The following is a 27789-nucleotide window of genomic DNA, read 5'->3' as shown; positions in this document are numbered from 1 at the left end:
CAGATTAATAAAAAGGAAAAATAATCATGTGTATATAGTGTGCTTTCTAGAGTCTCCATGCTGGATGCCAAAATAAACCATCCGGACTAGCTCACTGGAGGATCTTGAGACCAGCCCAAGTCCTTGGTCTTAGTGGAGGAGTGAAGAAGGCAGGAGATCCAGGAGGATGGTCAAAGATGAAGTATCCTTATTTCAAGTCCTCTCAGCCCTTAAATACTTTGGTATAATTACATCATTACAGCACACTAAGTATGTGCCAACCTGAGAATCATATCACATCACACTGATCAAGGGCTAATTATAGTAGCATTACATCATTACATCACACTGCAAGCACTAACTATAAGCACCCTGCTATTGATATGTAAATACATCTCTTTACTTTAAGTATCCCTTGCTTCAAGTACAACATAGGTGGTTATACCCTCTTTGACTTCTCAGGAAAGGTAAGAGCACCAAAGGGAGGTGGAGAGCCAAACCAGACATTGTCAGCAGGTTCCCTCTGGGCTGAAGGGTCTTATACCTTACCCAGAGTTCCCCCACTATCAGTGGCCTTCTACATGTGTATACTAAAATAAATCAATGCAGGTGGCCTGTATTTTTTCCACAACATTCAACTGTGTGCAATTAAAATTTTGCTATTAATCTAATTTTAGGTAACCTTTCAAAAGAAAATGCAAGTTGCAAAAATCTTATACTTCTCATGTCAAATAGTTTACCTCCAGAAAATGTAAATAAAAAAGAATCACATTCTATTTACTTTTAAATAGGAAACATGAACTGTGCCAAATATCAGATTGTTTTATGTTTGTCTTCACATAGTTGTTTCTTAAATGTGGGGTGCAGGCTCCCTGAGTGGGAAGGTTTTTTCCACCTTTAACAATCACACACATTGTCTTGAGAGGTCTGTTAACTATCTGTTAGATAGATCTAAGTTCTTTTCTGAATACAAGAAAAGGAACTACCCTTTCCTATTTCTTTCAGTTCCCAACTGCCCTGATAGCAGAAGCCATAATTGTCTCATGTACTAAGTTCTGCTAAGAATAGAACAACAGCAGATCTTCCCTCTATATAGGAAAGTGAAGAGGAGATCATAGTAATGGCAATGAAAAATATGCAAATTAGACAACTGAGGTGGCCCCTTTTCTACAATAGAATGAATTCTTTCAGAGTAAAGCTAGTCTTTGCAAAAAAACAACTTTTTAGGCAAACAATCTATTATACAATTTACATAAGAGAACTATAAGCATTTTAAGCCCACTCAATTAAAAAAAATCTACTCCTGATGCCATTTATAACAATTAGTCAATGATGTATCAGCAGAAGATGATGCTCTAGCAATAGACTGAGTAGTTTAAAAAATCTTTAGCATATCGATTGATTGTTTTTTTTCCATGAGAGGATCAAATAATTGGCTCATTCTGGTCTTATTAGAGGATCACAGGAAATTCAATGGGGAAAAAAAATTGACAAAACCACTTGTTCTTTCTCTAAATTTCCTATACAATTTTGCAAAGATTTATTTCATCCTTACTTCACATAGGACCCAAAGTTTACATTCATGGAACTCCAAACCTAATAGAGAATACAGCATAGTTGCATATAATGTGCAATAATATAGGAAGCCAAAAAAAGTATAGAATGAAGTTCTATAAAAATTCAAAGAATAGAAAAAATCACTATGGATTGGGAAGGTGTGAAGGAAGCTTTTAGCGGGGGAAATGGCATTTGAATGCAGGCTTAAAAGATGAACAGTAATCCAACATGGGTAAGGCGGAGGGAGGACATTAATGGCAGAGAATAGTATGAGCAAAGCCACGAAAAAGGAAAAAATGAACTTTGTATTTCATAGACAGAGAATAATATAATTTTAGTGGAGCACAGAATGGTGTTAATATCCATTGAAGGGAATAGTATGAGATTAATTTAGAAAAGGAAGGGGATATCAAATCACAAAAGGCCTTGAAAATCAAGCTAATGAGTTTGTACTTTTCAACATAGAGGTAGAAAGAGAAGACCTTTTTTTTTTCCCCAGTGAGAGAATGAATTTGATTTTATTTTGTCTCCTCTGAAAATTTCAAGTATCTTCTATCAAAGAACGTGATAAGAAAAAATTCTGCCTTACTATTTATCTTACAAGGAACCATGTACTTTTTTATAGAATTGGCTTCTGTGGTGGTGTTGTCATTTGCTCCAATAGATTATACTTTTAGTACTGTTGTAAATAATGGTCAAGTGAAGAAGTACAGGCAAACTGCTGGATAGGTTTCCTTGATTAAGCAGTGCATAAAGTGTCTCTGAATAAAAACAAACAAAATTGTAAAGTCTTCAAGTGTGTCCACACTTTTGAAACAGAGTCAAAGTGTCCCAGGTTCATTTTCCTGATTACTTAATAAATATTATTCAATAAATTGTGGTGATGACTTGAAGTTAATTGATTCAATAATGAGAGAAATGTTTGCAACTTTATTAATTAATGTGAAAATCACAGAATGTATCTCTTGATTACTTTTGAATCAAGGATAGAAATGCACAAAAAATTATCAGTAGCTAGAAGATATAAGGATGAACATTTAATGAGGCTATTAATAAGATTTGGCCCCAAATTTCTGTTGCATGAATATATACAAAACTAGAGACACAAAAAGCCACTCAGGGATTGGTTTTCAAGCAATTCAAAGACAATTCCAAAAATAGTGGTTATATATAGTACTATTTTAAAATAGTTTATTTTTTAAGTTGATAAAAAAAACCCAGCAATTACAATGTGCCAACTTTCTTATCTCCATAAATCTTATGATCTATGCATATATTAAGAAAACAGTTCATCAGAATATGAAAAGGCAACAGGCAAACTTTTATAGGCAATTCTCTATACTAGAATACTTCTTTATATTTAATTTGCTGCATAACTCACACATAACTATCATACTTATTGCTTATAAATCATAAAAACACATTTGACTCAGTAGAATAAAATCCAGATTTAAAGTTTCTCCTCTAATAAGGTACCTTCCATGAATATATTTAAATTATATAAAATTCCTCCATAAACAAATTCATACTGAAAACTTTGTTCAGTGATGTATCAATGTGTATATCAATTATCATAAAATAAATGAAGTTGGAGCAATATATATGTGTATGTGTGTTATATATACATGTCTGTCTGTCTGTCTCTCTCTATATATATATATATACACACACACACACATACAGTAAATCAAAATGTTTTTATTAGGCATACGTATTTAGACATGGCCAATATGGGAATTTATTTTGCTGGACCATTCGTGCTTATGATAAGGATTTTACTTATTTTTTAATTGCAGGGAGGAAGTTAAAGGGACAGATTACAAATACTTTCAAAATTAAAAAAGTAAATAAGCAAGTATTTATTTAACATCTACTATGTTTCAGACACTGATCACAATGCACAGAAAGGAAAAGTCCTTGTCATTCTGTCTGAGAAGTCATGTGTATATATATGTATGTGTGTATATATATGTGTGTGTGTGTGTATATATATATATATATATATATATATATATATACACACACACACACATACAGACACATAGATACATATACAATAAACATAATGTAAATACAAGGCATTTAATTACAATGTAATTAGGGGGAAAAGATACTAGCAGTTGGATCTGGAAAATAATAGTGAATATCATAATAGCGCAGAGTCTTGAAGTTTTGGATTCTAAGAATAGGAATTTAGAAGATAGTGAATTTCAGGCAGGGTGTGTGTCTCATACATTGCAGACAATGGGAATCAGCAGTGCAAAGGAGTGTTATGTGTGAAGAATAAATCAAAGGCTAGTTTTACTGGACCATAGTATGTGGGAATTGGGAATAATGTATGCATTTATATATTTAAGGCTTTACCATTATCTTTTAGAATATCCCGGACAAATTCCAGATGGAGGATAGATGGTTTCCAAAAGTTCTGATTTATGGATGATATGGAATTTGTGTTAAGTGCATCAAATTCTGAAATATTCTGAGCCTTCATCTTTGAGATCAAAGACAACTTAAGAGAAATCAGATGTGATAATCCTTCAGAAAAGAACAAGTGATTGAAGACTAAATATTGCCCAAATTATGACACAGGTGGATAAGCAGCCTATTAATTTCTTGAAGCTGAATGTATATCACAGATAAATAATGAACTGGGTAAAGAATTTAACAGGTAGAAAATAATAGGCTAGGTCTAATTTAGAAAAATATAGTTGTTCCTATGATCCCAGGAGGCTTTCTGCAAAAAAAAAACAAAACAAAACAACAACAAAAAAAACCCCTTGTTTTCTTGATTTTTTTTTAACATGACTTTTCTTGAGGTGTTGCTAAATAATAGAAAAACTAAGACATAGTACTTGTAGAAGAATCATTATAACAGAGAAAGCAAAGAGCAATGGAAAGATATATGCTGAGTATAATTAAGCTATATCATATTATTATGATGAATTATATGTAAAAATGGCATAAAAGAAAACATCAATGATGTGTATTACCAGGGAAAAAAGTGGGGTCAATGATCTAGCAACAGTTTTAAGACAACAATCCAATGGAAAATGTCTATCTAAATAAATAGGCCTGATATCCATGAATACTTAAATGCTTTAGAGGAGTCTTTAGGATATTGGGTAAGTTTTCTGTTGGAAGACTTTGGGAAGACTTGTATAAGAATCATATAGGATGGATGAGATATGCAGATAGGTTGTATTGACTATTGGTTGAAAAATTTTCATTGAAATCATGGATGTAGTTATGCATTCTTTATTCAAGTACCTATATGACAGTTCTTTTTCTTATTTTGATCCCAGGACAAGCAATTTGCTGCATATATAGCTAAGAAATAAACATATCAGAAAATCTCTGGAGAAGGGAACAAATCTTTATTTAAGCACTACTACATGCTAGGCACCATGATTTAAAATATTATCTCATTTAATCCTTGCTATATTCCCGGGATTATTATCATCATTTTTATAGATGAACAAACTGAGATAGACATTAAATCATTTGCCCAAGAACATATAGCTAGTAAATATATGAGTCTGCATTTGAACATAGCATATTGTTCCTGAAGCCAGGACATCTATCTACTATGCTATCTTGATACTTCATTTTATTGGTGCCATTGGAGAATAACTCTCTACCTCTCTCTGTCTCTGTGTCTCTCTGTCTCTGTCCTTCTTTTGTCTGTTTGTCTATCTGTCTATCTCTCCCTCTTTCTCTCCCCCTACCCCCCACATACTTATATCAGTGTGAAAACTCTCCATTACAGTGATTGCATGTTGTAGTGGATACAACGCTATACTTGGAGACTTAGAGTAAGTAAAACCTAGGTTTCAATCATACTTTATTGTTATTCTATTCACTTGTGTCTGACTGTGTGTGGCTATCTTTGGGGTTTTCTTGAAAAAAGGTACTGGAATTCCTTCTCCAGTGGATTAGGATAAGTAGAGTCTAAATGACTAGCTTGGTATTACACAGTGGTTTGAACTCAGATCTTTTTGCCTCTACCTAATATCCCTATTAGAAACTTACTAAGTGTATAACAATGGGCAAGTTGCTGCCTGTCTCTGAAACTCATGAAAGGCTTAGATTCCATGACCTTTATGTTCCCTTTCAGCTCTAAATCTGAGACTAGAAAATAGATCCAGAGATATATCTCAAATCCTCTGTGACACACTTGCACTGAAGCATAAAGTCAATCTTTCTAAACTGGAAAAATAGAATTAAAACTATTTTGATAGTTTTGGTTAACTTAATTAAAACTTCATGACTTTGACATTTTAAAAAAGTAAATGAAAGGCAATGTGGTATAGTATAGATAAGAGCGAATCTGAGAATCAGGAATACTTGAGTTCAAAACCCACCTCTGAAGCATAATGACTATTTTATTCTAGGTTATTTAACTTTCAGACTCTCAAGAAACTTTCCAAGATTTATTAATTTGCACAGTGGGCACAGATTTGCATTGGTAGAGTTCTCATCAGGAATTTTTACTAATGAAATTTAGTTGCCTGATCTAAATAAAACAAACAATCTCACCTTTATTCTAGATATCCTATAATGTACAATCTCCAGAAATTCCTTGCAAGCAGGAATTATTTCATTATTGTATTTATAGGCACAGGGTCTAGTACAATGTCTGGCACATATATGGTAGGTAACTAAGAAATATTTATTGATTTATATCACAGAAAATTTTAAATTGACATTTGCTCTATTTTGTTTAGCACAACTCAACTAAACTTGGCCTTGCTGCAGATATCCAGATGTCTAACTCCTTTTTCCCTTCCACACTCACCTCATAAGTCTAGTAAGTGTCTCAAATACTGGGACCTGTATTTAGGTGGTTGGTGTTTGAGTAGCCACCTAAGAGAGTAATATTTGACTTTGTAATGCAGATGCCATTTCACACAGAATAATGAGATACAATTTACAAGGACAAATGTGTTGAGCTACTCCTTAATCTCCAAATAATGTTAATGTGGATTTTTACATTCATAGCACGAGCAGCAACATTTTGCTTTTTAATATTCTCATTTGATACTTATTGGTTTCATCTGGAAAGGGAACAGATAACCCATTTACATTTACTACAGTGATCCAATGTTGAGATCAAGTGTAAACTGGTTTTGTGACAACTCTTCCATCTCTAGTCTACCAGGATTTAACTTTCTATCCCAGAGGAGGTCAAAAAGCACATTGTGACAAAGGAAAGTCAGAGTGAATTTGATATTAAAGATTGACATAGCACCATTAATTCCCAAATTCACTCAATTGTAAATAGCCAACTAATGAATGCTCTTTTAAATAATTACACTTTATATCTGGATCACATCTTGACCTTGGCAGAGTTCCTGTCCTTTACAAGATAGTCTGTACACTCTCTTCCAACCTTAAGCCTACAATCAGCTTATAATAATGTCATATGTGATATCTGTTATTTCAAATTCATTTAAACCCAGTGGTTCTCTTTTACGTTCAAGATCAAATATAAAACTGTCTATTGAGTAATTCATAGTCCTTTATTACTTGTTCCCCTCCTACTTTTACAGTCTTTTTACCTTACTCTACATCCCAAATTCTATATTCTGTGATTTGGTAACATTGGCTTATTTTCTGTTTTTCCCACAAGACATTTCAACTCTAGACTTTAGGTACTTTTCAATGGCTGATCTTTGGCTCCTGGCTTCCCTATTCTCCTTTAAGTCCCAGTTATAATCCTGCCTTTTTCAAAAAGGCTTTTCTGATCCTTTTTGATGTTGGTGACTTTGTTGTAAATGATATTTTCCAATGTAGTCTTTCTATATTTTGTATATGTATATTTGCTTTCATAGTGAGTCTCATACTGGATTGTGAGCTCCTTCAGAATAGTAACTATCTTTTGATCTTCTTAGTATCCCCAGTGCTTAGCACAATGCCTGGTACATAGTAGACAGTTAATAAATGTTATTGGGGGACTCAGGAAAGGCTTTATTCTTAAAGACAGTGCCTGAGCTTTGTCTTAAAGAAAGAGAGAGACTCCATGAGGCTGAGATAAGGGAGGTGTGCATTCCATGCACATAGGATGGACTAAAGTAAGAAAAGACCTAAGGAAGGGAGAGCAATTTAGAGATGTGCAATAATATAAGAGGTGGTAGGGACCTGTATCTAGGTGGTTGGTATGTCAGTAGAGTGGAGGCTGTCATAGGATAATTGATTAGATACGTGGAGTGAGGGAAATGAGGATTTGAGAAAAATGCTATAAATTTAGATGACCAAAAGAATGGAGTTGTCCTTGTCAGAAACAGGGAAATTAGAAAAAGGAGAGGGTTAGAGTGAAAGATAATGAGCTCAGGTATTACTTTATCCTAAAAGATTTAAACATAATGATAAAATATTAGAATTGATCACGTTGCTACATTACAGTTACAATTAATTACAAAATTTACCAAGAGGAAATGTGATTCTAAAATGATAAATCAAGAGGTATAGAATATAAACAGAATGTGTATAAAAATAGTTAAAAAAAGAAAAAAGCCTCAAATGTTGATTACAGCAAGTTTTTTTATATGTGAGAGGGAAGCAACAAAAACTATGTTTTTTCACATTTGTAAATATGAAATACAGTACTACTATTTGCATATGTTTATATTGATGTCATAAATTGTTCTATAGGGGATCTTAGGGATCATCTAATTTTGAAAATTACAATCCCAAACCTGAATTTGCATATCATGTTTAAATATTTAAAATATATATTACTCCTTCCCAAGTTTCTTTAGTGTTTTCATATCTGAGGTTCTTCCATTAATTAGATGTGACTTTGAAAAAAAATTACTAAAACTCTCTAAGACTCAGTTTCCTCATTTTAAAAATGTGACAGTTGAACTAAATGACCTTTAATGTCCCTTCTATTTCCAAATCTAATGTTCTAGATTTACTAATTTAGTTACTCCAGGCAATGTTATTATACATTAACTCATGTAATAACAAGTCAGACATAAAATTAATTCTAGATTTTAGGTTTAGTAGAGACTTCCACATATCACAATATCTCTTTGAAATAAATAGTAAACTAATATTATCTTGATTTTATAGGTGAGGGATCTTTTTTACAGGTGAAGAAATAGAGGTTAATTGCTTGTGTGGTAAATCTAAGAATCTCAAGGAAGGCTTCAAAGCCAATGGTAATTTTTTTCCCCCAATAAAATAGTGTATCACTGACTGATTCAACCCAATTATCTTAAGTGTCAGCAGAAGGCTCATTTCTTAATATATAATATAATCCTTTTTACAAAAAAAAAACAAAACAAAACAAAACATATTTAACCAAGGCTAAATTCTGTGAGTCTCTTTCCAAAATGTCATCACCTATATTGAGTGAATGATTTGATTATTTCAAAAGATATAATGCCAGTTTATTTAAATATCTAGATGAATACATTATACCTTTTAGAACTAACTGAGGAAATAGGTTGCTTCTTCTGGAACAATTAACCTTTAATCTATTACACTGAGGGTAGAGATAGACAGTAAGTCTATTATTAGGCACTTCAGGTCACTAACAAGAGATAACATATCTGGTCAGCTTTAGAAAACTTGGTGTGAAAAAAACTTAATAATGAAAAGGAAAGCAGAATCACCCTTTCAAATTGACACTTAGAAGGGGAAAGGTTGGAATTACTTAGCATATAAGAGGTCCCACCAAGGAAAAGATAAATATATTGCCAAAAAGGGGAATGAAAAATTGCCCTCAGTTATCTGAGGGCAGTTCTGGAGTTCAAATAGGAAAAATGAGAAAGACTGGTAGATGATAGATAGTCACAGAATAATTAAGGAATTGTTATTTTCAGGACATAATAGCCCCTCATTTATTGTTATGACTTCAGTTTGATGTTAACACCAATCACATGAAATGTCTTTTAGAAAATGAGGCTGCTTAAATCATAGAACACTAGGACTAGAACTTTGGAACCTTTGATGTCTCCTCATTTTATGGATGAGAGAACTGGATCTCAGAGAATGTAAATGACACAATATCATGGAATTTAGATACATAAGAGACCTTAGAAATCATTCAGTCCATTTCTTTAATTTATGAAAGTAGTTTATCCCAGGGTTATATACTGAATTCTTGTCCAAGATCTCACCATTTGACATTATTTAGTAGCAGAAACAGATATCAAATACTAAAGCTTTTAAAATGAAGACAGTAACTGCAAAGAGTTAACAAAATAAAGGCATAGATAGAGAGGGCAGAAACACTAGGGAACAAGGTAAGAGATGGGGGGAAGAGTTGATAGAAGATAAGGTAATGGGTAAAAATACTACTAAATGAAGGAGGAAGAGGCAATAGGAGATAAGGTAGTAGAATGGTGTGGGTTTAAAAAACACAGAACTAAGGACAGGGTGGAAAGAGAACACAAAAGTATATACTGGGGAGAAAATAGGGTGGAGGGAAATACAAAGCTGGGAAATACAAATCTTAACCATTAATTTGAATGGGATGAACTTAACCATAAAATGGAAGTAAATACTGGAGTGAATTAAAAAACAGAATCCTACAATATATTGTTTACAAGAAACACACTTAACACAGGGAGACACATACAGAGCAAAGGTAAAAAGCTGAAGCAGAATTTATAAGGCTTCAGCTGAAGTAAAACAGACAAACAAACAAAAAAAGACAGGTGGGAATTCTGATCTCAGATAAAGCAAAAGTAAAAATAGATCTCGTTAAGAGATAAGGAGGGAAAACATATCTTGCTAAGGGGTACCATAAATAATGAAGTAGTAATGATTTTAAATGTGTTTGCATTAAGAGGTAGAGCAGACAAATTCCTAGAGAAGATTTTAAGCCAGTTACAGGAATAAATAGACAGCAAAATTATTGTAGTGGGATTATTTCAACCCTCCCCTCTCAAAATCAGACAAATCTAACCACAAAATAAACAAGAAAGAAAATAGGGAAATTAATAATAGGAACCTAGAAACCCTAGATATGATAGACCTCTGGAGAAAATTGAAGATTTACAGAAAGGAATACACAATTTTCTCAGCAGTACATGGCACCTATATAAAAATTGACCATATATCAGGGCATAAAAATATCACAGTGAAATGCAAAAAAAAAGCATAAATAATAAATGCTTTCTTTTCAGACCACAATGCAATAAAATTTATATTCAATAAAGGGCCAGGGAAAGATAGACTAAAAACCAATTGGGAATTAAATAATCTAATTTTTTTTACTATAACTTTTTATTGACAGAACATATACTTGGGTAATTTTTTACAATATTATCCCTTGCACTCACTTCTATTCCAACTTTTCCCTTCCCTCCCTCCACCCTCTTCCCTAGATGGCAAGCAGTCTTATACATGTTAAATATGTTATAGTATATCCTAGATACAATATATGTGTGCAGAACCAAACAGTTCTCTTGTTGCTCAGGGATTCAGAAGATAAAAATGACCTGGGAAGAAAAACAAAAATGCAAGTAGTCCACATTCATTTCCCAGTGCTGCTTCTCTGGGTATAGCTGATTCTGTCCATCATTGATCAATTGGAACTGAGTTAGATCTTAAATAATCTAATTCTAAAGAATGAGTGGATCAAACAACAAATCACAGAAACAATTTATAATTTCATCCAAGAAAATGACTATAATGAGACAATATACCAAAACCTATGGGATGTAGCCAAAGCAGTATTTAGGGGAAATTTTATATCTCTAAATAGCTACATAAATAAAATAGAGAAATATGAGATCAATGAATTAGGCATGCAACTAAAAAAGCACAAAAAAGAACAAATTAAAAACCCCCAATTAAATACCAAATTAGAAAATTTAAAGCTCAAAGGAGAGATTAATAAAATAGAAACTAAGAAAACTATTGAACTAATAAACAAAACCAAGAGTTGGTTTTATGAAAAAAAATAACAAAATAGATAAATTTTTAGCTAATTTGATAAAAAAACAAAAAAGAAAAAAAAACAAAAAAAAAACAAAAAAGGAAAGAAAAAAATCAGCAGCATCAAAACTGAAAGGATTGAAATTACCACCATGGAAAAAGAAATTAAAGCAATAATTAGGAGCTATTTTGCCCAATTCTGTGGCAGCAAGTCTGTGACAATCTAATTGAAATGGATGAATATTTACAAAAAATATAAATTGCCCAGGTTGACAGAAGAGGAAATAAAATACTTAAATAGTACCATTTTATAATAAGAAATTCAACAAATCATTAATTAACCCTCTAAGAAAAAAAATCTCCAAGGCCAGAAGGATTCACAGTTAAATTATACCAAATATTTAAAGAACAATTAATTTAAATATTATGTAAATTATTTGGAAAAATAGGTAAAGAAAGAGTATTCCCAAATTCCTTCTATTACACAAAGATGGCACTGATACCTAAATTAGGAAGGCCCAAAACAGAGAAAGAAAATTACAGACCAATCTCCCTAATGAATATTAATGCAAAAAATTTAAATAAAATATTAGCAATGAGATTACAGCAATTTACCTTATGAACAAGTGGGATTTATACCAGGAATGTGGGGCTAGTTCAATATCAGAAAACTATTACCATAATCAATCATATCAATAACAAAACCAACAGAAATCATATGATCTCAAAAGATGCAGAAAACGTTTTGGACAAAATACAGCACCCATTCCTATTAAAAACACTAAAGAGCATAGGGATAAAGGGAACTTTCCTTAAAATAATAAGCAGTATCTATCTAAAACCTGCAGCAAGCATTATTTGTATGACAAGAAGTTGGACACATTCCCATTAAGATCAGGTGTGAAACAAGGACACTCATCACCACTATTATTCAACGTTGTACTAGAAATGTTTGTTTTAGCAATAAGAAATGAAAAAGAAATTTAAAGAATTAGAATAGGCAATAGAAAAGGCAATTCTTTACAGATGATATGATATAGTTGGAGAATCCTAGAAAATCATCCAAAAACCTACTATAAGTAATTCACAGCTTTAGAAAAGTTGCAGGATATAAAATAAAGTCACAGAAATCATTAGCATTTCTATAATATTGCATTAGCAAGTTTATTGGAAAGAGATAGAAAAATTCCATTTAAAAATATTGTAGATAAAATAAAATGTTTACCTGCCAAGACAAACCCAAGAACTGTATGAACACTATTACAAAACACTTCTCACACAAATAAAAACAGATTTAATAAATGGAAAAAAAAATATCAATTGTTCATGGCTAGGATGAATTAATATAATAAAAATGAGAATTCTGCCTAACTTGGTCTATTTGTTCAGTGCCATATCAATCAAATGGCCAAAACATTATTTTATAGAACTAGAAAAAAAATAACAAAATTTATCTGAAGAACAAAAGGTCAAGAATATCAAGGAAATTAATGAAAAAAAATTTACAAGTGTTGAAGGCTTAGCAATACCAGACCTAAAACTATATTCTAAAGCAGCAGTAACCAAAACCATTTGGTACTGGCTAAGAAATAGAGTGTTGGATCAGTGGAATAGATTAGATACACACAACACAGTAATTAAGACCTATAACTATCTAGTATTTGATAAACCTCCAAACCTCAGCTTCTGGAATAAGAATTCACTATTTGACAAAAAATGCTAGGAAAACTAGAAAATAATATGTCAGAAACTTGGCATAGATCTATATCTCATATCACATACTAAAATAAGGTCAAAATGGATATATGATTTGGGCATAAAGGATGATACCTAAACAAATTAGGAGAACAAGGAATAATCTATCTATCAGATCTTTGGAGAAGGAAGGAATTTATGACCAAAGAAGAACTAGAGAATATTATGAAAGGCAAAATGTACAACTTTGATTACACTGAATTACAAAGTTTTTGCAGAAATAAAACCCACAGAAACAAGATTAAAAGGGAAGTACAAAGTTGGGCGGAAATCCTTACAGCCAGTTTTTCTGGTGAAGTTCTCATTTCTAAAATATCTAAGGAACAGTCTCAATCTATAAGTATACAAATCATTCCCCAATTGATAAATTGTCAAAGGATATATGAATAGACAATTTTCTGATGATTAAATTAAAGCCATTTTTAGTTATATGAAAAACTGCTCTATATCACTATTGATTAGAGAAATGCAAATTAAAACAACTCTGAGCTACCACCTCATACCTTTCATTTTGGCTAAAATGACAGAAAAAGATAATGATAAATGTTAAAGGAGATGTAGGAAAATTGGGACACCGATGCATTGTTGATGGAGCTGTGAACTGATCCAACCATTCTGGAGAGCAATGTGGCACTTTGCTATCAAACTGTGGATACCTTTTGATACAGTAGAGCCATTACTGGGTCTATATCCCAAGGAAATCATAAAGGAGGGAAATGGACTCATATGTGCAAAAATGTCTGTAACAGCTTTTTTTGTGGCAGCAAAGAATTGAAAAAGGAGTGGATGCCCATCAATGGGGAAGTGGCTGAACAAGTTGTGATACATGAATGTAATAGAATATTATTGTTATATTAAAAAATGATGAACAAGCTGATTATAGGAAGTCCTGAAAAGATTTGCATGAGCTGATGCTGAGCAAAACAAGCAGAACGAGGAATGCATTGTGCACAAAAACAGCAAGATGTGAGATGATGAACTATGAAAGGCTTGGTTCTTTTCAGTAGTTTAGTGATCCAAAGCAGTCCCAATAGACTTTGGACAGGAAATGCCATCTACATCTAGAAAAAGAACTAAGGAGACTAACTGTAAATCGACACATGCTATGTTCACTTTTTTTTTCTTTTTTTTTTTTTTAATCTGTCCCATGGTTTTTCCCTTTTGCTCTGATTTTTCTCTCCCAACATGATTCATAAAGCAATTTGTATTTAAAATAAATAAACCACTCTAAAAAAAAAAAGAAAAAAAGGCATAGATAGATTTATAAACTCAATAGAATGAGGGACATACCTGATGTAGGGCCCCCACAATCTTTCGGGCCTCTTGGTAAATGGTTTCAGAACTCCAGTGAGCATTTAACATCTTTAGATTTTTGGCAAGGCGATTGTGTTCTCTCAGCCAAAGGGTGTGCATGGCAGCCAGGGAAATCACCTCACTGGCCCTGCTGTCCCCAGCCAAAAAGCACTCAATTCTTTCTTTTTCTTCTGTGTTTGGAGCTTGTGCACAGGGTGAAGGAACTTGGGTCACAAAAGGCAAATACTCTCTGCCTCCATCTTCATAGAGTGTATTGACTTGAAGCAGTCCTTCCTTGCTGGTCAAATTCCGCAACTTCTTTTCGATAACAGGAGTGCTGCTATAAACTGTGGAAGCATCAAGGAAGGATGTTAAGCTATTCATTTGTTGCCTTGGGTTTGATTTGGATAGATTTCCAAAAAGACTTCCTTGAACTCCACTGCCACAGGCTGGAGATGAACGATAAAAAGGCAGACATTCCATTCCCATTGATGACGTTTCATTGACAGTAAGCTGCATGAAAGAACAGATATGCAATTATATTTATATTTCCTGAATGCATCTGATTTGAAGGAAGATAAAAGGCAGTGTAGTGTAGAGGAAAGAAAAAATATAGGGTCTGGAGTTAAAGGGCCCTATCTATTCTGTGAGACTTTGGGTAAGCCACAAACAAGTAGAGCTTGGTTTCTTTGTTCAAAAAATGAGGATTGATCTAGAAATTTTCTTACATCCCTTTTAGATCTTATTCTGCAATACTATTCACAATCTTTTATAGGGGTTCCTTTCTATCATCCATCCTCATTGTTGGTATTTGTCCTCATTCATTTCCTTGACTTGCACTTAATTTAGTATTGCCATCATCATTAATATTATTCCCAGCCTTATTTCATTCCAATCTTTCCCCACATATTCCACCAGATTATTAAAATTTTCCCCAATCCCCTTCCTTGCTCTTATTTCCTCCCACTCTGTAGCCTATCATCTTTCATGGTCTATTGAAATTCATCTTTTCCTTCAAGATCTTTCTTAAGTAAAGCCTTTCCTGATACCCTTTTCACTTTCCTCAAACCCTGTTAAAAAGTGAGTTTTTCCTTTTAGAACACTTGTTTAGGTCTCTCTTTTGCTCCTAGAACTACAAGATGAGAGATTTATTTTAGAAGCAAGGAACAAGATTTCCTGTTCTAAATGTGACAGTAAATCTCTTCAGGATAAAATCATAGATTTAGAATTGGAAGAGACACAACCTCCTCATTTTATAATTGAGGAAATTGAGTCTTAGAAAATTGAGTCACTTGTTGCCCCCCAGTGCCAGAAACTTAAATTGTTGGAGAAATTCTCATAATGAGAGATATTAATTAGTTCTGACTCCAAGTACTGTGCCCTTACTTATTGATGTACATGTCTCATTCTTCTCCTCTTAACACACCAAGTTCTTGAGGTCAGAAACTGATTATCAGTTTTCATCCTTGTTGACCCATCAATGGGTAAAGTGATTTGTGAAATTACTTGATTTATCTGGATTTGTTTTCTTATCTGTAAATGGAGGAAGTGATCTCTGTGACTCTAAGGTTTTTCCCAATTCAAAATCTGTATGATTAGCCTTAAGAAGTATTTATTATGTTTATTGTGTCATATATTATTTATTGTTCATATAAAGGTATTAATTGTATTTATGTACACATATGATTTTGTTGTTCAGTAATTTCAGTTGTGTCTAACACTTTGTGCCTTCATTTGGGGTTTTCTTGGGAAAGACACTAGAGTTATTTGCCATTTTCTTCTCTATTATTATTACTATTTATAAAATATGTGTATCATTTTATATTATATTGTATACTTATATTACACAAATATTTGTTGAATTCACTCAACGGTAATTATTTATTGAAGTGATGTGAATTAATTTAAGACATATTTAGTAAGAAAGGCCACAGTATGCTCTGCTAATGAGCATTAGAAGAGTGTTCCAAATGAAGCTGAAATTTTCTTAAAAAGGTAATACCAATGTCTTCTATTACTCATAATACAACAAAAAAATTTCTCTTTAGCCATGATGTTCTCTGCTTCTAACACCAATGGGCCTCATTTAATGGGGAGCTGCACCTCAGCAGTGGTTTTCTGAAACTCCATTATTTCTGAGCTCCTGCAATGTATCACCATGTACCCATGTAATGAGGCATGGTGAGTCACCTCAGTGATATGCCAAAGCTATGTGCTTCAGAGAGATATTGCTGGCAGGAACATAAGGAGGGAAATGGCTTTGAGTTCCAAGGGATCTTTTTCGATGTCTGGGAAAGGATGATTTAACCCATTGATCTTGTGTTAAATGGGTGAATAGCAGTCCTATAATGGCAACACCTTTCAGCCACATATAACTCAGCAAAGTTAGTTTTCAGTATCTCCATTTTATTAGGAGAAAGCTGGGGAAAGGTAGTGTTTTTTTTTCTAACCAGTGAAGGAAAAAAAGATAAAAATATAAATGTTAAAAACTCAGCAGAGATTTCCTGTTCTAAGTGTGACAGTAAATCTCTTCAGGATAAAATCATAGATTTAGAATTGGAAGAGACACAACCTCCTAATCTTATAGTTGAGGAAACTGAGTCTTAGAAAATTGAGTCACTTGTTGTCCCCCAATGCCAGAAACTTAAATTGTTGGAGAGATTCTCATAATGAGAGATATTAATATTGTCCCTTAATGATGCCATGTAAAAGCTTTCTCTACCCAAAGCCCAGTGAGAGGAATAGTAAAAGTGGTATTAGCATCCTCATTTTATGGAAGAATAAACTGAGGCACAGAAAAAATTAAGTGATTTACTCATAACTACACAGCTAGTAAATTATACAATAAGGACTTGAATTCAGATTTCTTTAGTGCTTTGTTCCTTTACATCACACTACCCCTTTAGCATCTTCCTGAGTATATCAGAATAAACTTTAGCTCTCATTGGTTGTTACTCTCCACTAATCATAGTATTTTTCTTCTACTAGGGATAAATAGGAAAGACTTCATGGTGGACATGGTTTTTGAGGCTATCATAAAGAATGTATAAGATAACTGTCTTTAGAATTTGAAAAATTCTTAACCCTTATATTCTATCTAGGGGAACATAAAAGAGGACTATTTCCTGGACCCATGATTGAAATATGTTTAGAATTTTAAATTTAAACTTCAACTCGTATCTTCTTTTGAAAAGTACTAGTTCCACTAATTAAAAAAGCAAAACAAAAATCCTATGTTTAAGGTGTCTGAGGCATTTTATAAATGAGTTGACTAGAAAAGAATTTTAGCCACTGTAACTGGCAAGTTACATGAAGAAAAGTGGCCAAGGATGACCAGTATATGCTGAGAATTCAGACATTCAGAAATAAGATCCTATCATTAATTAATTCTCTGAGCTCTTTTCTCAACAAGAATTAAATGTTTACCACAAAAATATTGTGGTATGAGCTAACTCTCATCCCCAAAAGGAAGAATGGTCCATAGAACCCATTGGGCCCATAGAGACCCATTATTAAAATCCAATTCTGAAGATCTGAGGATCTTCCTCTGGGGGGCGGAAGTGTAGGGTAATGGATACAGTGTTGGATTTTGAGTCAGGAAGGACTGGATTTAAATATTACCCCAGAAGCAGATGAGTGACACAATGATGTGCTTATCCTAGAGAAAGGAAGACCTAAGTTCAAATCCTGCCTTAGATACTTGATAGCATCTTCATTTTCTAAATGCTTGTAAGAATCAAATAACACAATGTTTGTAACACACTCAGCATAGTGCCTGGAACATAATAGGAGCTTACTAAATACTCAATATTCTCCTCTCCCTTCCCATACTCCCTATGTGATCTTTGAAAGTGTCTGAGTCTCAGTTTTCTCCTCTGTAAAATAAATAAAATATAACAATAGCACTTACCTTACAAGGTTAGTATGATAATCAAATGAGATAATATACTTAAAATGCTTTGCAAATCTTAAAATGCTATTTAATGTGAGAGTATTAGTGGTGCAGATCCACTGGAATCTTACTTTTATTCCATTTCTTTCCTTTATTCCTTTTCTTTGGACCTTTATTCTATTTCTTCCAACAAAGTATCTTTGACTGCAGATATCAGCATCACAAAATGCAGCATTCTCAGACATGGGAAAGAACCAATCAAACACTTTGAAGTTTTAAAACTTCACTTAACTGATGGGGAAAAAAAATCTTTGTTGGCCCAGAGAACAGGAAACCTTGCCCTGAGTGACAGTTTGGAAATTGAATTATTTATGGGTTGCTTTATAAGTTGTTCTTGACTGGAATTCAAAATTTAAAAGTGGGATAAAACTCTCAACAACCAACCCTAAACTCCTAACAACAATGAAAAGCAAGCAAAAGCTAAATAATGGGGCTTCGTCCTCACATTAAAAAATTTTCACTAACAGCTCATAACGCAAAAGTAATTCTTTTCATATCATGAAATCAGAAGTTATTAGTTCACCTTTTTTTCAGTTGTGACTGTATTTTCAAAGTATATGGCAGTAGGTTCACTGCCTTTGGAACTATCCTTTGGAAGAAACCTCCCAGATTGTCAGGAGGATTGCTATAACCACGTCCCTTTCTTGAATACTATTAGCACTTTTCATATTCTTGTTCCTTTTATTTAAGAATTCCACAAACGACAATAGTTTACAAAATACTTCCCTTCTTTTAAAAGAAACTGTTGTAAGCATTTAGGTTCAATGGAGTCACATATCTATCAACAAATACATAACTATTTAAAGGGAAAGCAATACTCAAATTGCAGATCTAATTCCAGCACAGCTTTCTTTGTTACCATATTGCCAAATACTTTCCAATATTGGTAATGAACACTGTAATTACCCGAGGAATTTATGGAGCTGGAATAAATTCACAAAGCATCCTAGGAAAAGATGATGTTGCCAGGCTACATTCTTTTGGGGAGATTGAAGGGCTTTTTGCTGGATTAAAAAAAAAGCACCAAAACTGGAGTTTAGGCAGATATTAATGGTAGAGAAACAAAGTAAAGGGAGAAATATGTTTGAAATAAGTTATGAATAATGGCCTAGGTTCCTTCCCTTCCCTTTGTCCTATCTTCAAATTGCCTACTAGCCAATATTATTTTTTCCTTCATTCATCACCCCCCGCCCCCAGCTCAGTTCCCACAAGTCAGCTACAGTTAAGAATGGACACATATGCACACACACACACACACAGAAATACATATATCTATAGATAGATACCTGCATCTACATGCATACAAATACACACATACACACATATATACTTGAAGCATTCATACATGAGTAGACATGCATCTAAAACAACATTAATATGGCTTATACAATATATATTTTTTCTCTTGATTGAATCTTTAAATTTGACTTTATTCAGTCAATGATTACTATTATTATTTTTTTCTAATGAATTCTATACCTGATCCTTATCAAAGTGTTTGTGTATATCTATTTCTTATCCTTACAACTTTACTACTTTAATTCTACTCATTAATTTTCCTTACTATCACTTAACTTCTTCCCATTCAATATTGTGGTTAGTTTTGCTGAATATGCTATTTTTGGCCACAGTCCTAATTCACTTGATTGTTTATACATATATATATATACATACATACATATATATATATATATATATATATATATATATATATATATATATATATATTCTTCCAGAACCTGCAGTCTTTTGCTGTATCTGCTGATAAATCCTATACAATTCTAACTGTAGCTTCAGAATACTTGAATTGTTTTTGTTCGTTTCTTGTAAAATTTTCTCTTTGATCTGGGTGTTAAGAAATTTTGGGAGGCAGAGCCAAGATGGCAGAGGGGACACATGCTTCATTCTGAGCTCCCTTCTACCCTCACTACTGATTACCAAATACAGCCACTGAAGTAGTGCTTGACTGGTAGAATCCATGAATATTGGGAGTACAACAAATTACCAGCAGAAAATAATTTGGGAAGATTGCCAGAGGGTCTTGATTGGGTGGGAGAGGGCCAGCAAAAGCAGGGAGGCAGAACATGGAGGCTAGCACACATTGAGCAGACCAGGGATGGGGGCGGTTTCCATGGATGGAGAATTTGTAGGGAGGACTCTACCATAGGTTAGCTGCTCTGCTTTGTTTGCAAAGCAGTAGGTCAGCAGGGAAGTTACACAAACATCAAAGGTAGAGTGTGCTCCAAAATGCCACAGTTTCACAGGACCTGGCCACACCCACTCAGCACTACGAGTGATTCAGCACAACCACAGTGCAGTTCCACAGCTGCATTCCGCAGCATAGGGCTCTGCCCAGGGTAGTCACACTTCCACACAGCAGGGCTATGCCCAGGGCAGTCACACTTCTGCAGCACGGCCACTCTTCACAGCTCATTCACAGGACAGCTACTGTCCATCTATCCCTGTTCTGTAGAGGAAGCTGGGAACCCCCTCACTCTGAAGGCAGAACCCCAAGGGCTTTTAAAAAATGAGTAAAAAGTGAGCTCTAACTATAGATAGCTTCTATACAAAAAGAGAGCAGATTTCTAACCCTGAGGAGACTAATAGCAGACAGTCTCCAGATAAACCCCCAAAGGGGGATATAAGGAGGACAGTCTCCATCACAGAAGGCTCTCCTAGAAGAAGTTATAATAGAACTTAAAGGAGAGCTAGAAGAAAAATGATGAAGGGAAAGAGAAACTCTGCAAGAGAGTATGAAAAAGGCATATAACTCATTAAAAGGAAGATTTGATAAAGTAGAAAAAGAAAACAACTTCCTGAAATGTGAATTGGAAAAGGTAAAGAACTCCCATGGAAACAATCTGTGAATTAGAAAAGATAAAGAACTCCCAGGAAAGTAGGATTTGTGAATTGGAAAAAGAAAATAACTCATTAAAAAAATTAGTGAAATGGAAAAAAATTCCATAGAACAAAACAACTCTTTTAAACACTCAATTGGACATATACAAAAAAGAAGTTAATGAAGAAAATAACTTATTAAAAATCAGAACTGAACAAATGGAAATGAATGATTCACCGAGACATCAAGAATCAGTCAAGCAAAACCAAAAAAAAAAAAAAAAAGTTAAATATCTACTTGGAAAAAAAAATAGACCTGGAAAATAGATCTAGGAGAGAGAATCTAAGAATTATTGAGTTCCCTGAAAACCATGATGGAAAAAAAAAAGAGCCTAGACACTATTTTTCAGGAAATCATTAAAGAGAACTGCCCAGATGTAACAGAATCACAAGGTAAAATAGGCATTGAAATAACTCATTGAACATGTTCTGAAAGAGACCCTAAAATAAAAACTCCAAGGAATATTGTGGCTAAATTTCAGAACTATCAGATTAAGGAAAAAATATTACAAGCAGCTAGAAAAAACATTCAAATACTGAGGAGTCACAATAAGGATCACTTAGGATCTAGCAGCTTCCATATTAAAGGATTGAAGGGCCTGGAATCTGATTTTCTGAAAGGCAAAAGAATTTGGAATGTAGCCAAGAATAAACTACCCAGCTACCTGAGCATTTTCTTCCAGGGAATCACATGGAATGTCAATGAAACAGGTGAATTCCATTTATTCCTAATGAAAAAACCAGAGTTAAACAAAAAATTTGACCTCAAAATAAAAGACTCGGAAGCATAAGAAGATAAAGAAAATTCTTGAGAACTGTATTTCTCTTATAGGCATACATAAAGAGCATTGTATAATTTGATTTTACTGTTATGATATTAAAAAGGGGAATTAGAAGTGGAAAGGGGATTGTATCAGAAAAAGGGAAAAGTGGAGATAAAAAGAGGGAAATTACATCTCAGAAGAGGCAAAGAAAACCTACCATATCTGAGGGAATTAACGGAGGGGAAGGAACATTGTGTGAATGTTACTCTCATCAGATTTGGTTCAAAGAGAAAATATTAGACATATTTGGTTTACAGAGAAACTTCTCTCACCTTATTAAAAAGTGGGAGAGGAAAAGGGAAAAGGAAAAGAGTAAGCTAAATAGAAGGGAATACAGAAAAAAATAAGGGAAAAGTATAAGAAAGGGGAAGGGACTCAGAGGGGGTGGGGTGGGATTCTAAAGAGGGAATGCTGTGTGAGGCAAGTGGTGTCCATAAGTTTAATACTGGGGAGGGGGGTAAGGAGGGAAAGAAAAAGAAAAGTATAATCTGGGGATAATAAGATGGCAGGAAATAAAGAATTAGTAGTTTTAACTGTAAATGTGAATTGGACAAACTCTCCCATAAAACGGAGGCAGATAGCAGACTGGATTAAAAGCCAGAATCCTACAATATGTTGTTTACAGGAAACACATTTAAAGCAGGATGATATACACAGAGTAAAGGTAAAAGGCTGGAGAAGAATCTATTATACTTCAGGTGAAGTCAAAAAAGCCACAGTAGCCATCCTTATCTCAGATGAAGCAAAAGCAAAAATTGATGTAATTAAAAGAGATAAGGAAGGAAACTATATCTTGCTAAAGGGTAGCATGGACAATGAAGCAATATCAATATTAAACATATATGCACCAAATGGTATATCATCTAATTTCCTAAAAGAGAAGTTAAGAGAGTTGCAAGAAAAAATACATAGCAAAACTATAATAGTGGGAGATCTCAACCTTGCACTCTCAGAATTAGATAAACCAAACCACAAAATAAATAAGAAAGAAGTTAAAGAGGTAAATAAGATATTAGAAAAACTGGTATGATAGATCTTTAGAGAAAACTGAATGAAGACAGAAAGTACACAACAACAAGCTAGGGGTAAATAGATCAAAAAGTAATTGGAAACTAAATAATTTCATTGGAAAGAATGAATAGGTGAAACAGCAAATCATAGACACAATAATTTGACCCAAGAGAATGACAACAATGAGACAACTTATAAAATTTGTAGGATACAGCCAAAGTGGTAATAAGGGGAAATTTTATATCTCTAGAGGCTTACTTGGATAAAATAGAGAAAGAGAAGATCAATGAATTGGGCTTTGAAACTTAAAAAGCTAGAAAAAAAGCAAATTAACACCCCCAATCAAATACTAAACTTGAAATTCTAAAAGTAAAAGGAGAAATTAATAAAATTCAAAGTAAAAAAAAACTATTGAATTAATAAATAAAACTAAGAGTTGGTCTTATGAAAAAACTCAGCAAAATAGATAAACCTTTGGTAAATATGATTAGAAAAAGGAAAGAGGAAAATCAGATTGTTAATTTTAAAAATGAAAAGGGAGAACTTTCCACCAATGAAGAGGAAATTAGAGCAATGATTAGGAGTTACTTTGCCCAACTTTGTGCCAATACATTTGATAACCTAAGTGAAATGGATGACTACCTTCAAAAATATAGGCTACCCAGATTAACAGAGGAGGAAGTAAAATGCTTAAATAGTCCCATTTTAGAAAAAGAAATAGAACAAGCTATTAATCAACTCCCTAAGAAAAAATCCCTAGAACAAGATGGATTTACATGTAAATTTACCAAACATGTAAAGAGCAATTAACTCCAATGTTATATAAACTATTTGAAAAAATAGGGAATGAAGGACTCCTACCAAATTCCTTTTATGACACAGACATGGTACTGATACCTAAATCAGGTAGGTTGAAAACAGAGAAAGAAAATTATAGACCAATCTCCCTGATGAATATTGATGTTAAAATCTTAAATAAGATATTAGCAAATAGACTACAGAAAATTATCCCCAGGATCATACATCATGACTAAGTAGGATTTATACCAGGAATATAGGGCTGGTTCAATATTAGGAAAACTATTAGCATAATTGACTATATCAATAACCAAATTAGCAAAAGTCATATGATCATCTCAATAGATGCAGAAAAAGCATTTGATAAAATCCAGTATTCATTCCTATTAAAAACACTTGAGAGTATAGAAATAATGGACTTTTCCTTAAAATAGTCAGTAGCATCTATTTAAAACCATCAGTAAGCATCATGTGTAATGGGAATAAACTGGAACCGTTCCCAATAAGATCAGGAGTGAAACAAGGTTGCCCACTATCACCATTACTATTCAATATTGTATTAGAAATGCTAGCTTCGGCAATAAGAGTTGAGAAAGAGATTAAAGGAATTAGAATAAATAGTGAAGAAACCAAATTAACACTCTTTGCTGATGATATGATGATATACTTAGAGAATCTCAGAGATTCTACTAAAAAGTTATTAGAAATAATCCATAACTTTAACAAAGTTGCAGGATACAAAACAAATCCACGTAACATCAGTAATCTTATATAACACTAACAAAATCCAACAGCTAGAGATGCTGATACCATAAAACATTTGGGAATCTATCTGCCAAGGTAAAATCATGAAGTTTATAAGAAACATTACAAAATTCTTTCCACACAAATAAAGTCATATCTAATCAATTGGAAAAATATTATGTGTTCTTGGATAAGTTGAAGCAATATAAGAAAGATTACAACACTCTCTAAACTAATCTATTTATTTAGTGCTATACTAATCAGACTCCCAAAAGACTATTTTAATGTTCTAGAAAAAATAACAACAAAATTCATTTGGAAGAACAAAAGGTCAAGAGTTTCAAGGAAACTAATGAAAAAAAATGAAATGAAGGTGGCTTAGCTGTATCAGATGTAAAATTATATTATAAAGCAGCAATCACCAAAACCATTTGGTATTGACTAAGAAATAGACCAGTTGATCAGTAGAATAGGTTAGGTTCACAGGAAAAAATAGTCAATAACTATAATAATCTAGTGGTTGACAAACCCAAAGACCCCAGTTTTTGGGATAAGAATTCACTGTTTGACAAAAACTGCTGGGAAAATTGGAAATTAGTATGGCAGAAACTAGGCATTGACTCACAGTTAACACTGTACAACCAAGATAAGTTCAAAATGGGTTCATGATCTAGGCATAAAGAATGAGATTATAAATAAATTAGAAGAATATAGGATAGTTTACCTCTCAGAATTGTGGAGGAAGAAGGGATTTGTGACTAAAGAAGAGCTAGAGATCATTATTGATCACAAAATAGAAAATTTTGATTATACCAAATTAAAAAGGTTTTGTACAAACAAAACTAATGCAGACAAAATTAGAAGGGAAGCAATAAACTGGAAAAACATCTTTACATTTAAAGGTTCTGATAAAGGCCTCATTTCCAAAATATATAGAGAATTGACTTTAATTTATAAGAAATCAAGCCCTTCTCCAATTGATAAATACTCAAAGGATATGAACAGACAATTTTTGGATGAAGAAATTGAAACTATTAATAGCCATATGAAAAGACGCTCCAAATCATTATTAATCAGAGAAATGCAGATTAAAGCAACTCTGAGATACTACTACACACCTCTCAGATTGGCTAGGATGACAGGAAAACATAATATGGAATGTTGGAGGAGATGTGGGAAAACTGAGACACTGATACATTGTTGCTGGAATTGGGAATGCATCCAACCATTCTGTAGAGTTTTTGGAACTATGCACAAAAAGTTATCACACTGTGCATACCCTTTGATCCAGCAGTGTTACTAATGGGCTTATATCCCAAAGAGATCTTAAAGAAGGGAAAGGGACCTGTATGTGCCAAAATGTTTGTGGCAGATCTCTTTGTAGTGGCCAGAAACTGGAAACTGAGTGGATGCTCATGAATTGGAGAATGGCTGAATAAATTGTGGTATATGAATATTATGGAATATTATTGTTTGGTAAGAAATGACCAACAGGATGATTTCAGAAAGGCCTGGAGAGACTTACATGAACTGATGCTGAGTGAAATGAGCAGGACCAGGAGATCATTATATACTTCAATAACAATCCTTTATGATGATCAATTCTGATGGACATGGCTCTCTTCAACAATGAGATGAAACAAATTGTGTCCATTTGTTCAACAATGAAGAGAATCAGCTACACCCAGTGAAAGAACTATGTGAAATGAGTGTGAACCACAACATAGCATTTCCATTCCTTCTGTTTTTGTCTGCTTGCATTTTTGATTTCCTTCTTAGGTTATTTTTACCTTATTTCTAAGTCCACTTTTTCTTGTGCAGCAAAATAACTGTATGGATATGTATACATATATTGTGTTTAACATATACTTTAACATATTTAACATGTATTGGTCTACCTGCCATCTAGGGGAGGGAGTGGGGGAGAAAAAGGGGAAAAGTTGGAACAGAAAGTTTTGCAGGGGTCAGTGTTGAAAAATGACCCATGCATATAACTTGTAAATAAAAAGTTATAATAACAAATTAAAAAAAGAAATTTGGCAATAATATTCCTATGTTTTCCATGTAGGATCTCTTTTAGGTCTATTTCTACTTTATATTTTTATTTTTCCTTCAGGTTCTATCATCCCAGGACACTATTTTTTTTCCTTTATTATTTTGTCAAGGTTCTTTATATTGTCACAACTTTTGGGTGGTCCAATTATTCTTTTGTTTTTTCTTCTTGATTTGTTCTTCAAATGTGTTGCTTTTCTTATATTTCACATTCTCTTCTATTTTTTCATTCTTTATATTTTGGTTTGTCATTTCTTTGCTTCTTATAGCTTCACTGGCTTCCCTTTGACCAATTCTAATTTTAAAAAATTGTTTCCTTTTTTAAGATCTTCTTTTCTTGTTGTTTAACTCCCCCTCTCCCATATTGGTTGTTTTTTTTTTTTTTGTGGGTGTGTGTGTGTGCTTTATTTTCATGTTTTTTCTCAATTTCTCTCATTTGATTTTTGAAGTCTTTTTTGACTACTTCCATAATTTCTTTCTGGGTAGATAACCAATTAATGTTACACTTTCAGGTATAAGAAGCTTTTAAAAAATGCACTCTCCTACTCTGAAGATGAGCCCTAAACATCCTTATTTTCATAGTAAGCATCCATGATTTCCTTCTTTTTCTTCTTTTTTTTTTTAAAGAACTGTTAGTGCAAGCACCTTTAATTCTGGGTTGGGATGGGCATGCTGATTTACCTTCTCTTCTCCTCTAGTTTCATTTCATCTCTAACTTCACTTCAGCTCTTCCCAACAGTTCCACTTTCCTGCAAGTTAGCAGTGTCCCTACCCCACTGCTTCTACACTCACTGGGTGCTCTGGTTCCTTCTTGCCTAGGGTAGTGTCTCTGCTGCACAATTGGGCCTGGCAGCTCTTTGCTATTCTGAAGGTGAAAGTTCCCATGCTTATGGCTGAAACTACTTCCAATTCCAAATAGTCCCAGGACTTCCTGTTTGCTGCCTGGATATGTTTATACTTTACAACAATTAAATCTAGTCCTGGCCTCTTCATGTCTTCTCAGGTTGCTCTGGAAAGCTTGACTTTTTTTTTTTT

General features: G+C 33.4%; 1 protein-coding gene across 1 annotated transcript in view; it reads right to left on the bottom strand.

Annotated features, from left to right (window-relative positions):
• Positions 1–27789, bottom strand: part of TPO (thyroid peroxidase) — a 224252-nt gene that overhangs the window by 104685 nt on the left and 91778 nt on the right. Inside the window, exon 8 of the mRNA XM_031951166.1 lies at positions 14473–14988. Coding sequence (XP_031807026.1) covers positions 14473–14988 — 516 coding nt within the window. The remainder of the gene's footprint in view (positions 1–14472; positions 14989–27789) is intronic.

The sequence above is a fragment of the Sarcophilus harrisii genome, chromosome 2 (assembly GCF_902635505.1).
Source record: "Sarcophilus harrisii chromosome 2, mSarHar1.11, whole genome shotgun sequence".
Taxonomy (NCBI): domain Eukaryota; kingdom Metazoa; phylum Chordata; class Mammalia; order Dasyuromorphia; family Dasyuridae; genus Sarcophilus; species Sarcophilus harrisii.
The sequence above is the reverse complement of the archived record's forward strand: the minus strand, read 5'-3'. Positions and strand labels throughout refer to the sequence as shown.